This window comes from Hyperoodon ampullatus (assembly GCF_949752795.1).
Source record: "Hyperoodon ampullatus genome assembly, chromosome: 5".
Lineage (NCBI taxonomy): Eukaryota > Metazoa > Chordata > Mammalia > Artiodactyla > Ziphiidae > Hyperoodon > Hyperoodon ampullatus.
Window position 1 is genome coordinate 141376539 of NC_136918.1, and position 16516 is coordinate 141393054.

At 41.1% G+C, this 16516-nt stretch overlaps 1 protein-coding gene across 2 annotated transcripts in view; it reads right to left on the minus strand.

Annotated features, from left to right (window-relative positions):
• The window catches only part of DSCAM (DS cell adhesion molecule), a gene marked incomplete at both ends in the record, with an annotated part of 733341 nt that overhangs the window by 220871 nt on the left and 495954 nt on the right, over window positions 1–16516 (minus strand). For both annotated transcript variants that reach the window (XM_079704973.1, XM_079704974.1), the window contains one exon: window positions 7370–7543. In XM_079704973.1, coding sequence (XP_079561099.1) covers window positions 7370–7543 — 174 coding nt within the window. The remainder of the gene's footprint in view (window positions 1–7369; window positions 7544–16516) is intronic.

Consider the following 16516-nt stretch of genomic DNA (forward strand, 5'->3'; position numbering starts at 1 on the left):
TTAGAATAATTTGTAGCTATAGTTGTTACAATGCTTTCCCTCTGCTCAAAATCCTCCAGTGGCATTTTATCATATTTAAAAGTCCAAAGTTTGACCATGGATCTAGCCCCTGCCTAGCTCTATGGCCTCATTTTCTTCATTGCACTCCGAGCGCAATGGTTTCCCCACTAGTTCTCAGATGTAACCCACTTCTACCTCGAAACTTTGCACGTGCCATTCCATCTGCCTGGGCTGCTCTCTCCGAGCATGTGCACACCTCGTTTCCTTACTTCATTCTGTTCCCTGCAGGGCATTATGTTACATCCCCATCTGCATGTCCTTCTCCCCATGGGGATGTATGCTTCATGCCGGTAAACTTGTTCAAGGAATAAGCAGTGTCTAGTACAGTCCCTGACATTAGGTGATACTCAGTGAATACTGCTGATTGGATAAGCGAACAGATCTGACAAGGGGCAGCTGGGGGACCAAGAGGGGCTCCTGTGGGTCACTAGGCAGTGACCCCATGGCCAGAGACCAGATGGGACTGTAGGCATCTCAGCGGATGCCAGCACGGAGGGTGACAGATAACTGAGGACCCAGAGCACTGATGCCACTGCCCCCAGGAGGCCACGGGAGAGGAAAGATCTTAAATCAACGGAGAAACCTTGAAATAGCAGAGATTACCTCAAACTGGCAGAAATAACTTTTCAGTTGCTGGGTAGAAGGGGGCCTCCAAACAGAAGAAGGAAAAAGAGGTAAGTAAGTAAGGGGAGAAAATACACTGTTTCCCTCAGAGGGATACCAGTCTCAGTAACATTGAAAAAATGCTGTTGGTATTCACCACTCTCCCTCCACCAGGTACCGACCTCCCTGCTCTGGGATGTGCCCAAGGCCTTCGGGTTGTCACTGACCCTCAGCTGTCATTCCTCCACAGACCTCTCTTACCCCAACCTAGAGCATGATGCTGTGAATGCCAATTTGCATGGGGTTCCTCAACCAAAATAAGACTCCTCAACCTCTCGGGGGTATTGATCTCAGCCTGACTTGTTGGGGGGAGCAGTATGATTGAACTGAGCCCCATTACCTGCTGATGACCTGTCCACTTCCTATTTAGTTTGGATGCCTCTAGCCGCAAATAAGAAAACCCTGACCCACACCGGCTTAGACCGAAAAGCAATCAAGTAATTGGTCCTCTCACAGTGATGAATTCAGAGGTGAGGGGACTGCAAATGCAGTAGCTTAGTGATAAATCTCAACTTTTCTGGTTTTCTTGACTCTACCTTCCTTTATGTTTTGGTTTATCCTCAAGATGGTGCTAAAATGGTTGCCATGATAGAGTATCTGGAGGTATCACCTCCAGATAGGGCCAAGAATTAAGAGATGAACGTCTCCTGCTGAGTCTACAATTAGGAATAAGGAAATCTTTTCAAAAATATCACAGAAGATCTCTTACATTTCATTGACCAAAACCGGTCACATGCCCACCCTTAAACCAATTATGCTCAAAGGGAGAAGGCTGCCCTTGGTTGGTTCAGACTAGAGTTCACATCCACTAGTGTGGACAGATTAGGATTTACCTGCTGGAGCAGGTGACCTAGCTGTGGTGTGCTTCCCTCAAGCACAAGATTCTGCAAAAGATCTCTGTTATCACTGAGTGCATTTGTGTAACAAAGTATCACAGACTGGTGATTTAAACAACAGAAATTTAGGGCTTTCCTGGTGGTGCAGTGGTTGAGAGTCCGCCTGCCGATGCAGGGGACACAGGTTCGTGCCCTGGTCCAGAAGATCCCACATGCCGCGGAGCGGCTGGGCCCGTGAGCCATGGCCGCTGAGCCTGCGCGTCCGGAGCCTGTGCTCCGCAACAGGAGAGGCCACAACAGTGAGAGGCCCGCATACCACAAAACAAAAACAAAAACAAAAACAAAAACAAAAAACAAAAAACAAAAACCCAGAAATTTATTCTACCACAGTCTTTGAGGCCAGAAATCCGAAATGAAGGTGTTGGTAGGACCATGGTCCCTCTGAAGACTCTAGGGGAGAATCCTTCATGGCCTCTTCCAGCTTCCCTTGGCTGTGGAAGCATAACTCCAATCTCTGTCTTCACAAGACTGATTCGCTCCATGTCTGTGTCCAAATTTCCCCTTTTTTGTATGACATCACTACTACTGGATTGAGGGCTGCACGACTCCGGTAATACCTCCTTTTAACTCATTCCCTCTGCAAAAACCGTGTTTCCAAATGAGGTCATATTTGGAGATACTAGGGGTTAGGACTTCAATATATGAATTTTAAGGGGACATGATTAAACACTTAACACTGAGAGAGGAGGGAAACTGAAATGGGGTTGGCAACCAATTGTAGCTGCTCTAGTAGCCTTCCCATCTTACAGATCCCTTCTTAACCCCAAAGACTCTTTAGCTGGTAGACTCTCAGGCTCACTGAAGAAGCAAAATGCAAACATTTAGCTGCCCTATCTGGAAGGAGCCACCACCCAGCATCGGCATTACAGCCACTTGGGGTCTCCCACCAGCTCACAAGTCCCCCTATGTTTTTCCACACTTCCCTTCCCATGCTTATCCCATCCTCTACTTCTGAACACGGACATTGCCATTAAAGCTGCAGATACTTTTTTTTTTTTCTTTTTTTTTTTTTTTGCGGTACGTGGGCCTCTTACTGTTGTGGCCTCTCCCATTGTGGAGCACAGGCTCTGGACGCGCAGGCCCAGCGGCCATGGCTCACGGGCCCAGCCACTCCGCGGCATGTGGGATCTTCCTGGACTGGGGCACGAACCCGTGTCCCCTGCATCGGCAGGTGGACTCTCAACCACTGCGCCACCAGGGAAGCCCAGGAATCCCTTTAAAGATATAAAGGCTACAGTGTTTCTTCCCAGAAAAACACACACAGTTTTTGCATATGATTTCAAGGGATTGCACAGTCCCACAAGATCAGCTACAGCCTTCCGGGGCCCAGGAGCCAAGGTTCTGAAGGCTTCATTTAGAAGCTCTCAAATTAAAATAATAGAGGGAAAGCAGCATTAGACTGAGATACACACAAGCAATCTTGACAGTTTAAGGAACAAAAAACGGTAATGTAGTGTTTTTATGTAGGCAAACTTTACTCCCGCTACTTCTGTGAGCACAAAACAAAGGAAAAAAACAAGAGTGTATCTCTTGTTCTTAAAGAGCGGCCTTTACAGAGTGACCAGGAGGAACCCGGGAGCACCCTGTGGAAGGGACTAAGGCCACCGCAGCCTCACTGCGGGGCAGCCCAGGGTGGCGCTCCTTCCTTCACTTCAGAGACCACAGAGCAGCACTGCAGGTGTTCCCGCAGATACCTGTACATCCTAGAGGCAGCACATGAGGGCGAGAAGTAACAGAGGGTGAATGGACTATCCAAGGCTATTTATGGATTCTTTTATTTTGGGGTTGGGGGGAATGGGTTATTGTATTCCAAGCCCAACACCCACTCTGGCAATAGCAGGACATGAGGTAGCCTGAGGTCAAATCACATTACTGAGGTCTGTCCAGAATTGACCAAGGCCTGGGGACTGTTTGACCAAAGCTGACTCGAGCTGGTATGTGCACATGCAGTGCACACGCATGTGTCCCCACATGGGACCCAGGGACCTGCCTAGAGGGAGGCCTGAGGACCAAGGCTGGACTGGAGCCCTTCTGGGTTGGCTCCGGAAGCCAGAGATGGGGAGGTGGGTTCCACAAATAACCGACTCTCCAGGGAAGTGCCGGCTCCTGGTTGATAAGGGATGCTCTCCTACACGGCTCGCGGGGATCAGAAGGGACCTGTGCAGAGCAGCAGACAAAAGAAGAGCTGCCTGGGCATCGTGGGCCAGAGGTCCAAACAGAAAGATAGCAGGGCTCCTGGAGACACACAGGCTCAGACCAGCCAGGGGCAGAAAGCTGGGACGGTGAGGATGCAATTTGGGCACCTGAGAGAAGACGGCTCATCCACCTGAAAGATTCTGCAGTTTTAGGAACTATTTTCTTAGCACAAAAGACCATGTTCCCTAAGTGGTGAGGCTTCTGCAGCCCCTGGTGGGCCTGGGGTGAGGGGTGCAGTGCTGTCACCAGAGGCCACATTTGATTGAAAGCAGAGCGCAGTTCCCCTGTCTTTCCTGCCAAAGGTCCTTAACATTTTCGGATGTTTTGGGTCCCTATTCCTGGGATGATTTTTCATAAAGGATAAAATAGAATTGAGATAATGTAGAACCAGAAGCAAGAATACCAACAAAGCCAGGAGGATTTGCACTGAGTATTTTTCTGTCTCATTGATGGCTTTCCATGACCACTCCTTCCAAACTTTGTTGCCTTCTGTCTTCCCTGCCCACAGTCTCATCATGTCTGATGCCAAAAAAGGGTCGGGGGGAGGCATTCATTGTTAAATTGCTCTATTATTAGATTAGCGAGTTTTGAAAGCATTGGAGTCGTGGTAAGAAAACTTCCCAGAGAGGAGACCCAGCCAGTGTCAGTGCATGGTCCCCAGCGTCCCCAGTGAGACCCCAACACCAGGCTCTATCAGTAGAGTTCGGGTCTTTAAAATACGTGTAAAACCCAGCACCAGCCATCCTGGGCATCTGGAGTTCTCATCTGAGAAGCTGTCTTAATTTCTTGACATGGCTGATCAGGCAGAAAGTTCTCTCCTATTGCATTTAAAAATATTGGCAGACCAGTTTTTTTTTTTTTTTAATGACTTATAGAAAAGGGAGAGTCCTTACTATTCTTACTGAAAGCAGTGCAATTTCTTTTGAAACATTAAAGAAATTGTGCCTGATGTAAGCCTGGGTAGCATCAGATAAGAAGAGCCTTGCTGCAGGGCCAGGTATAATCCCGTTACCAGTGCAGCAACACACAATCTGCTTGCTCAGCAGCCAGGCACCTGCTCTGCCCCCGGCAGGTCACAGCCAATGTTCTCCGCTCCCACTTCCTCCCGTTTTCTCAATAAAAGGGCTGTACACCAACTGGCAGGTCTCCCATTGCCATGTGCAGAGCCTAAACGTGTCAGTTTTCATACCCTTAATAATCTTGCCAAGCAAATATACAAAGAAGAAGCGAAAGCCATCCCTGTGTTAGCTATTGTTTTTGTTTAAATGGTATCATTTGAGCAACAGTTAGAGATACTGTATATCTTTTGCCTTCGTGTTTCTATACCTCTTTATTAAATTATGTTTTTACTTTTCAGAATTTAAATATTATGATTTTTTAACATCTTTATTGGAGTATAATTGCTTTACAATGTTGTTTTAGTTCCTGCTGAAATTATGTATAAAGCCACCGGAGGGTTATCAAGAACTGGTAAAATTAACTGTTCCATAAATGCGCCTCTCTGCTAGCAGTTTGTAGAGTTTGAGAGAGAGAAACTAAGACTGACAAACCCTAAGAAAAGTTTTCTTTGACGAACACTCGCTTTAAATGTTTCTCTCTCTAATCCCCTCCATGTAGCGGGTAGAGCATTCAAACACAGTTACCTCTTGCCTCTAGTCTTTTGATTTCTTGTATCTGCTCTCTCTGTTCTCTCTCCCTTGAGCACCTCCGTTTACCCCCAACAATTCTATCTTTCGAAATCCACTGCACCCTTTAGGACTGAACTCAGAGGCCATGGGTACCATTCTGTAGGCACTGATTCTCCAGGGGGTGTAAACCACGCCACACCCTCATCTGTGCATTCCCATGTCCCACACTCTATCCTGATACCGACACGTTCTGCTGGACGGAGCTGTCCACACCCAGGCCTGATGGACCCACAGGAGAATAAGCTCACTAAGGGCAAGGGGACATCTTTGTGGTCCCACATCCACTACCAGCATCAAAGGTATGGAGAGAGGAGATGTGGGGAAACCTTCACGTTCTACATTTTCAAATTCTACCCATTTTTAAAGATTTTTTTCCCCTGATGCTTTCCTTAATTCAAAACAATGATTCTGTCCTCCTTTGAAAGGCACATCTCTGTGCACCTTACTCCTTCCCTTGCACTATGATTAGCAGGCCGTCTCCTTTCTCAAGACATAAGCTCTCTCATTCATGAAGGTAAGGTCTATGGTTGATTGTATTTACATCCTTCATGCGGCACTGTATCTATTAGAGCTTAGATACATATATGAGTGCGATAGAAAAAATGCTTTATAAATTTAAAATATGTTAAAGCAATTGCAAAATACATTTCTTTTGTTGGGAAAGAGGGATCACCATTGGTCAGTATTGGTCTTCAGATCTTGGGTTTCCTTAATATTTCATCAACTTAGTTTTAAAAATTACGATTTCAACTTTGTATTTAAGTGATATGACAATTTGTCTTCAGATTCTTGAAAATCAGTTCCTCTGGAGTATAATATTTAGAAGTCAAAGGTATGCATTGGATATGTCCACAATATATTTCAAAGCAACCTTATTTCAGAACTTTAATTTGTCTATGATATAAAAGTATACCGAATAGACAGCTTGATATTTTCACTGTCCTATTAGAAAAAATGGGTTAACTAGAATAAATTCTTAGCAAAATAGGATGGATACTAGTCTGTGTGTAGCTAGCCTTTAAATATCTCTCTCTCACACACACACACACCACTGGAATTCACTTTTAAATCCAATCTCTCTAATAAATGATATGATAGAGATCCTTGACAACCTACAGACAGCATAATTAAAATAAAAAAGAGGACATCTGATCAAAACCTTGTAGTCAGGAAGAAATCACAATCTATCCAGTAGTAAAGAATATAAACGGAGAAAGACATAAGTCATTCATTTAAACTAGATGTACAACCATTTGCTAATGAGCAGTACTCAGTAGAAGTTGGTCTACTTTGGTCCATTCTTTGGTGGTTTAGTTACCAAAGTATAAAAATAATTTCACTATAAAGTGCCCTTTCTTAAAAAATGGGTCAGCAACACGGACCCTAAGCATAGTGCTACGCGTTCTTTGTTCTTGTAGATGTGTGTGTTGATAATGAGGTTTCTGCTTTCTGGATTTCAGAAGGATCTTAAAAAGGAAATCTATGGACAAGCCAGCTTGCAGATAATAAAAAGCATGAATAGACCTCTGAAAGGAACACATCTGAGAGCGTACACTGGGCTTTTCCACAATAAAATCAACAGGAGAGAAATGTGGGTGCCAAAGGCAGGGACCCACTCGGCTGCTGTTTACCCAGAGCCTGTAGCCATGGCCAAGGGAGCAGAAAGGAGGGGACCCATAGGCTCTGACAAGCACTGGACTTCTACCATCCTCTTTAACTATATTTTTAGGACAGGAAACCCCCAGCTGCAGCAAATCCCATTTTGCTTTTGGTGTGTTTTGTTTTTAAACAGTATGCATGGAGACCACTGAAAATGGAAGCCCCCAAAGCCCTATTTAGGTAAAATGAAGCACTCTTCTTCCTTACTTTTCACCGTGAGGTACATGGACTTGCTGACGTCCGCGCCCACATCGTTGCTGACCTTGCACAGGTAGTAGCCGCTGTCTTCTTCTACCACGTGCTTGATCAACAGAGACCCGTTGCTGAGGACCTGAATTCGGCCATTCAGGGCAATCGGTTGGAACTGGGGAACCCCAGCACCTGCAACAGAAAAAAAAAAAGAGGAACGGTGATGCTAACATGAATAAATACAGGGAGACAGTGAGCTCAAGGACACCAGACCGATGAAGGGAAGCGATGGAGGCCGAACACACAAACTCGAGGACAGGCACCGGATACACCAAGAATTTTTTCTTTCCTCCGACAATGAAATTCTTGTTTATGGAGAAACGTGTTTATTTAAAATGACAGTATTTCAAACTCCGAGATAAAGAGTAAGAGAACTTACAGATAGTTTCTACAATTTCATCAAATTTGATGAGCGTTAAGTAGTTGATAAATTATTCATAGAAATCACAGTAGAATGACTACAGAAGTAGACATCTCTTGTGTAACTAAATATATTTTTTGTGTCCCTAGGGACTTAATCTGTATGTAAACAAGGAGTGCTTCAGGAACAAGGCATTTGAAGACCTCACAGGATGAGCACCTCTGAGACTACAAGGAGAAAACTGATACTGCAGACTTCCCTTCTAAGTGTGGTTTCTTCCGGTCTAGAAACACCATGTACTATCAGCATCATTTAATATTATTAAACAAATAAGTCAGATCATTGCACTAAGACAGCACAAATTAAAACACTGCTCTCCTCTGAATGCTTGCATTCAAGGAAATAGTGGCCCAGATGTGGTATGCTATGGTCATAGATGTGATGTGATCCACAGAAAAGATCCCTACAGAACTAATTTAGAAAATAAATTTAGAAATAATAAAACAGAGGATTAAGGCCTCGGGAGATTTCTGGGAAGATGGTAGTTGGATGAATCGGATGAATCTGCTGTGTTGTTTGCCCCTCTTCTGGGACTAGGAGGGTGGGGTCCAAGCCTTGAAAGGCTGACAGAACTTCTCCATCTTCCTGGAGAAAGCTCAAAGCATGGGCCAAGTGTGTGTTCTAGAGAAGAGCTGCTGGTCTGTGTGTCCCCAGAACCTACATGGGACCTGAACAGGTGGGTGGTCATCCGTTCATGCAGGAAACTTCAGGCTTTGCATCTGGGGAAGTGAAATGAGAGGGGGATACACTTCCTCCTGTTGTCTCCTCCCAAACTGACCATTTACCTATTGGTATCCCTCAGGTCACAGTGGCAGAGACTGTGGCTATGCCTTCCCTTACCTATTCCAGCTCCACCAAAGAGACAACGGAAATTAATCATGTATCTGAGGGGACCTTTCATAATGAATTACAAGGACAAGCAGAATCCCTACAACAGATGGTTTCTATCAAAACAGAACTGTTAGAGAGTATATATGGAAACTTGGATTTAAAAAACAGAGTTCTATTTCTGCTCAGGATGAAGAAAGACACAAAAGAATATCACTTCCATTCTAACAACAAAAAAGAGACTGTTAATCTACAAAATCATGCTTTTCTTTGAATGAATCAGAAAGTGGAAGTTACAGGCAACTGGGTAAACTTAGTTGCAAAGAATTAAAAGCCCTACAGGGAGATATGGTACAAGTAAACAATTTCATCTTTGAGACAGGGTGAGAGGACAAGGTCCTGGGCATACAAGCAGGTAGGAAGTAAAGAACTGGAAATAAGTATAACTTACTTCAATTGCTACTCATTCATGCATCATGGCCAAAATTCAATAAAATATTATGAGATGCACAAACACAAAAGCAAGAAAAAAGAACCAGAGGAGAAATGATCAATAGTTTTGAAATCTTGGTATGGTACTATCAGATAGGGACTTTAAAACAACTATGGTTAATGCCCATAAACAGGTGGGGATTCAGAAAGAATATTAAATCTATACAAAAGAGACAGATAGATAAATAAAATGTTAGAAACAACAAACACAATATTAGATCAAAAGAATTCCTTAAGCTAATCAGCAGATTGAACACAGCAGAGGAAAATAATTAGTGAACTTGAAGCTAGGTCAACAGAAATTATCCAAATCAAAACAAAACAGGCAAAAGAGTGAAAAATACAGAATAGATTGTCCTAGAGCTCTAGAACAATATCAAATATTCTAACATCAAATAATTATAGTCTCAAAAGGAGAAGAAAGACAGGGGCAGAAGAAATAATATTTGAAATATAGAAGACTTTAATACCACTATCAGTCAGTTTGACCTAACTGACATTTATAGAACTCTACACCCTGCAGGAGCAGAATACATACTGGTTTTGAGTGCACATGGAACAGTTATCCAGAAAGACAATATTTTGGGCCATAATACAAATTTCAATAGATGTTAGAAAATAAAATAATACAAATAATTTTCTAGCTCCACAGAAAAACTAAAATCAAAATCATTAATAGAGATATATCTGGGAAAACCTCAAATATTTGAGACTTAAACAATACGCTTCTAAAAAAACTCATGAGTCAAAGAAGAAATCACTAGAGTAATTAGAAAAAATATATTCTGAGTTGAATAAGAATGTAAAAACAACATATCAAAATGTGTGAGATGCAGCTAAAAGCAACACTTAGATGGAAGTATGTAGCTTTAAGTGTTTGTATTGGAAAAGGAGAAAGATCACAAATCAATGATCTAAGCATCCCTCTTAAGAGGCTATTACAGGAAAAGCAAATAAAACTCAAAGTAAGGAGAAGTAAGGAAATAATAAAGAGGAAAACTGAAATCAATGAAATAAAAAACAGAAAAAATAGAGAGAAAATCAATAAAACCAAAAGCCAGTTCTTTGAAAAAAAATAATAATACAAAAACCTCTAGCTGGACTGATCAAGAAAAGAGAAGAGACATTATTTACAAGTAACTATAATGAAAAAGGCCATCACTGCAGTCCCTACTTTAATTAAAAGGATAATAGGAAAATATTAGGAATAAAGTTGTGTCAATAAATTTAAAAAGTTTTATTAAATAGATAAATTTCTAGAAAGACACAAACTCTCAAAGATCACTCAAGAAAAATTAGATAAACTTAATAGTCCTGTACCTATAAGTTAATTTGTAGTTAAAAACTTTCCACAAAGAACAATCAAAGCCCAGACAGCTTCATTAGTGAATACTACCTAACACCTAAAGAAAAAAAAATTTTTTACAGAAAGTCTTTCAGAAAATACAAGAGAATAAAACACTATACCACTGATTTTATGAGGCCAGCAAAATCTTGATACCAAAATCAAAGACCTTAGAACTACAAACCAATATCGCAACACAGACATAAAAATCTTTAACCCGCCAAGCCAGGACTGGGAGCCGGGAGCAGGGAGCTGGCCAGGTGCTCGGACAGGCCTGGCAAGCACAGCGGCGCAGGGTCTTTGTGCTCGGCCAGGTGTCAGGTCTGAGCCTCTGAGGTGGGAGAGCCAAGTTCAGGACACTGGTCCACCAGAGACCTCCCAGCCCCTCATAATATCCATCGGTGAGAGCTCTCCCAGAGATCTCTGTCTCAAAGTTAAGACCCAGGTCCACTCAACAACCAGCAAGCTATAGTGCTGGGCACCCTATGCCAAACAACTAGCAAGAGAGGAACACAACTCCATCCATTAGCAGAGAGGCTGCTTAAAATCATAAAAAGTCCACAGACACCCCAAAACACAGCACAGGCTGCAGTCCTGCCCACCAGAAAGACAAGATCCAGCCCCACCCACGAGAACACTGGCACCAGTCCCCTCCACCAGGAAGCCTACACAGGCCACTGAACCAACTTTACCCACTGGGGGAAGACACCAATAAACAATGGGAACTACGAACGAGCAGCCTGGGAAAACGAGACCCCAAACACAGTAAGTTTACCAAAATACACAGCAGATGAAGGAGCAAGGAAAAAACCAACCAGACCAAACAAATGAAGAGGGAATAGGCAGTCTACCTGAAAAAGAATTCAGAGAAATGATAGTAAAGATGATCCAAAATCTTGGAAGTAGAATGGAGAACATACAAGAAGCGTTTAACAAGGACCTAGAAGAACTAAAGAGCAAACAAACAATGATGGACAACACATTAAATGAAATTAAAAATTCGCTGAAATGAATCAATAGCAGAATAACTGAGGCAGAAGAAAGGATAAGTGACCTGGAAGATAAAATAGTGGAATTAACTACCACAGAGCAGAATAAAGAAAAAAGAATGAAAAGAATTGAGAACAGTCTCAGAGACATCTGGGACAACATTAAACTCACCAACATTCGAATTATAGGGGTCCCAGAAGAAAAAGTGAAAAAGAAAGGGACTGAAAAAATATTTGAAGAGATTATAGTTGAAAACTTCCCTAATTTGGGAAAGGAAATAGTCAATCAAGTCCAGGAAGACCAGAGAGTCCCATATAGGATAAATCCAAGAAGAAGCATGCCAAGACACATATTAATCAAACTATCAAAAATTAAATACAAAGAAAAAATATTAAAAGCAGCAAGGGAAAAGCAACAAATAACATAAAGGGAATCCCCATAAGGTAAAGAGCTGACATTTCAGCAGAAACTCTGCAAGCCAGAAGTGAGTAGCAGGACATATTCAAAGTGATGAAAGGAAAAAACCTACAACCAAGATTACTCTACCCAGCAAGGATCTCATTCAGATTTGAGGGAGAAATTAAAACCTTAAAAGACGAGCAAAATCTAAGAGAATTCAGCACCACCAACCAGGTTTACAACAAATGCTAAAGGAACTCCTCTAAGCAGGAAACATAAGAGAATGAAAAGACCTACAATAACAAACATAGAACAATTAAGAAAATGGTAATACGAACATACATACCAATAATTATCTTAAACATAAATGGAATAAATGCTCCAACCAAAAGACATAGACTGGCTGAATGGATACAAAAACAAGACTCATATATATGCTGTCTACAAGAGACCCATTTCAGACCTAGGGACACATACAGACTGAAAGTGACAGGATGGAAAAAGATATTCCATGCAAATGGAAATCAAAAGAAAGCTGGAGTAGCCATTCTCATATCAGACAAAATAGACTTTAAAGTAAACTCTTACAAGAGACAAAGAGGGACACTACATAATGATCAAGAGATCAATCCAAGAAGATATAACCATTGTAAATATCTATGCACCCAACACAGGAGCACCTCAATACATAAGGTAAATGCTAACAGCCAAAAAAGGGGAAATCGACAGTAACACAATCATAGTAGGGGACTTTAACACCCCACTTTCACCAATGGACAGATCATCCCAAATGAAAATAAATGATGAAACACAAGCTTTAAATGACACATTAGACAAGATGGACTTAATTGATATTTATAGGACATTCCAACCAAAAACAACAGAATACACTTCTCAAGTGCTCATGGAACATTCTACAGGATAGATCATATCTTGGGTCACATATCAGGCCTTGGTAAATTTAAGAAAATTGAAATTGTAACAAGTGTCTTTTCCGACCAAAATCCTATGAGACTAGATATCAATTACAGGAAAAAAACTAAAAAATATAAACACATGGGGGTTAAACAATACGCTACTAAATATCCAAGAGATCACTGAAGAAATCAAAGAGGAAATTAAAAAATATGTAGAAAAGAATGACAATAAAAACATGATGACCAAAAACCTATGGGATGCAGTAAAAACAGTTCTAAGAGAGAAGTGTATAGCAATATAATCCTACCTCAAGAAATAAGAAACACCTCAAATAAACAACCTAAGCTTACATCTAAAGCAATTAGAGAAAAAAGAACAAAAAACCCCCAAAGTTAGCAGAAGGAAAGAAATCATAAAGATTAGATCAGAAATAAATGAAAAGAAATGAAGGAAACAATAGCAAAGATCAATAAAACTAAAAGCTGGTTCTTTGAGAAGATAAACAAAATTGATAAACCATTAGCCAGACTCATCAAGAAAAAAAGGGAGAGGACTCAAATCAATAGAATTAGAAATGAAAAAGGAGAAGCAACAACTGGCACTGCAGAAATACAAAGGATCATGAGAGATTACTACAAGCAACTCTATGCCAATAAAATGAACAATCCGGAAGAAATGGACAAATTCTTAGAAAAGCATAACCTTCCAAGATTGAAACAGGAAGAAATAGAAAATATAAACAGACCAATCACAAGCACTAAAATTGAAACTGTGATTAAAAACCTTACAACAAAGAAAAGCCCTGGACCAGATAGCTACACAGGCGAATTCTATCAAACATTTAGAGAAAAGCTAACACCTATCCTTCTCCATCTCATCCAAAATATAACAGAGGGAGGAACACTCCCAAACACATTCTATGAGGCCAGCATCACCCTGATACAAGAACCAGGAAAAGATGTCACAAAAAAGGAAAACTAGAGACCAATATTACTGATGAACACAGATGCAAAAATCTTCAACAAAATACTAGCAAACAGAATCCAACAGCACATTAAAAGGATCATACACCACAATCAAGTGGGGTTTATCCCAGGAATGCAAGGATTCTTCAATATATGCAAATCAATCAATGTGATAAACCATATTTACAAATTGAAGGAGAAAAACCATATGATCATCTCAATAGATGCAGAAAAAGCTTTTGACAGAATTCAACACCGACTTATGATAAAAACCCTCCAGAAAGTAGACATAGAGGGGACTTACCTCAACACAATAAAGGTCATATATGACAAACCCACAGCCAACATCATTCTCAATGGGGAAAAACTGAAACCATTTCCTCTAAGATCAGGAACAAGACAACTTTGCCCACTCTCACTACTATTAGTCAACACAGTTTTGGAAGTTTTAGCTATCAGAGAAAAAAAAGAAATAAAAGGAATCCAAATTGGAAAAGAAGAAGTAAAACTGCCACTGTTTGCAGATGACATGATACTACACATACAGAATCCTAAAGATGCTACCAGAAAACTACTAGAGCTAAACAATGAATTTGGTAAAGTACCAGGATACAAAATGAATGCCCAGAAATCCCTTGTATACCTATATACCAATGATGAAAAATCTGAAAGAGAAATTAAGGAAACACTCCTATTTACCACTGTAATGAAAAGAATAGGGCTTCTCTGGTGGTGCAGTGGTTGAGAGTCCGCCTGCCTATGCAGGTGACATGGGTTCGTGCCCTGGTCCAGGAAGTTCCCACATGTCACGGAGCAGCTGGGCCCGTTACCCATGGCCACTGAGCCTTCACGTCCGGAACCTGTGCTCCACAACGGGAGAGGCCACAACAGTGAGAGGCCCGCATACCACAGAAAAAAAATAATAATAAAATACCTAGGAATAAACCTATCTAAGGAGACAAAAGACCTGTATGCAGAAAACTATAAGACACTGATGAAAGAAATTAAATATGATACAGATGGAGAGATATACCATGTTCTTGGATTGGAAGAATCAACATTGTGAAAATGACTCTACTACCCAAAGCAATCTACAGATTGAATGCACTCCCTATCAAACTACCAATGGCATTTTTCACAAAACTAGAACAAAAAATTGCACAATTTGTATGGAAACACAAAAGACCCCGAATAGCCAAAGCAATCTTGAGAAAGAAAAACGGAGCTGGAGGAAACAGGTTCCCTGACTACAGACTACACTACAAAGCTACAGTAATCAAGACAGTATGGTACTGGCACAAAAACAGAAATATAGATCAATGGAACAGGATAGAAAGTCCAGAGATAAACCCCCACACATATGGTCACCTTATCTTTGATAAAGGAGACAAAAATATACAATGGAGAAAAGACAGCCTCTTCAATAAGTTGTGCTAGGAAAACTGGACAGTTACATGTAAAAGAATGAAATTAGAACACTCCCTAATGCCATATACAAAAATAAACTCAAAATGGGTTAATGACCTAAATGTAAGGCCAGAAACTATAAAACTCTTAGAGGAAAACATAGGCAGGACACTCTATGACATAAATCACAAGATCCTTTTTGACCCACCTCCTAAAGAAATGGAAATAAAAACAAAAATAAACAAATGGGACCTAATGAAACTTAAAAGCTTTTGCACAGCAAAGGAAACCATAAACAAGACGAAAAGACAACACTCAGAAAGGGAGAAAATATTTGCAAAAGAAGCAACTGACAAAGGATTAATCTCCAAAATATACAAGCAGCACATGCAGCTCAATATCAAAAAAACAAACAACCCAATGCAGAAATGGGCAGAAGATCTACATAGACATTTCTCCAAAGAAGATATACAGACTGCCAACAAACACATGAAAGGATGTTCAACATCACTAATCATTAGAGAAATGCAAATCAAAACTACAATTAGGTATCACCTCACACTGGTCAGAATGGCCATCATCAAAAAATCTAGAAAGAATAAATGCTGGAGAGGGTGTGGAGAAAAAGCAACCCTCTTGCACTGCTGGTGGGAATGTAAATTGATACAGCCACTATGGAGAACAGTATGGAGGTTGCTTGAAAAACTAAAAATGGAACTACCACATGACCCAGCAATCCCACTACTGGGCATATACCCTGAGAAAAGCATAATTCAAAAAGAATCATGTACCGCAATGTTCACTGCAACAGTATTTACAATAGCCAGGACATGGAAGCAACCTAAGTGTCCATCAACAGATGAATGAATAAAGAAGATGTGGCACATATATACAATGGACTATGACTCAGCCATAAAAAGAAATGAAATTGAGTTATTTGTAATGAGGTGGATGGACCTAGAGTCTGTCATGCACAGTGAAGTGTGTCAGAAAGAGAAAAACAAATACCATAGGCTAACACATATATATGGAATCTAAAAAAAAAAAAATGGCTCTGAAGAATCTAGGGGCAGGACAGGGATAAAGATGCAGACGTAGAGAATGGACGTGAGGCCATGGGGAGGGGGAAGGGTAAGCTGGGACGAAGTGAGAGAGTGGTATGGACATATATACATTACCAAATGTAAATTAGACAGGTAGTGGGAAGCAGCCGCATAGAACAGGGAGATAGCTACCTGCTTTGTGACCACATAGAGTGGTGGGATAGGGAGGGTGGGAGGGAGATGCAAGAGGGAGGGGATATGGGGATATATGTATACATATAGCTGACTCACTTTGTT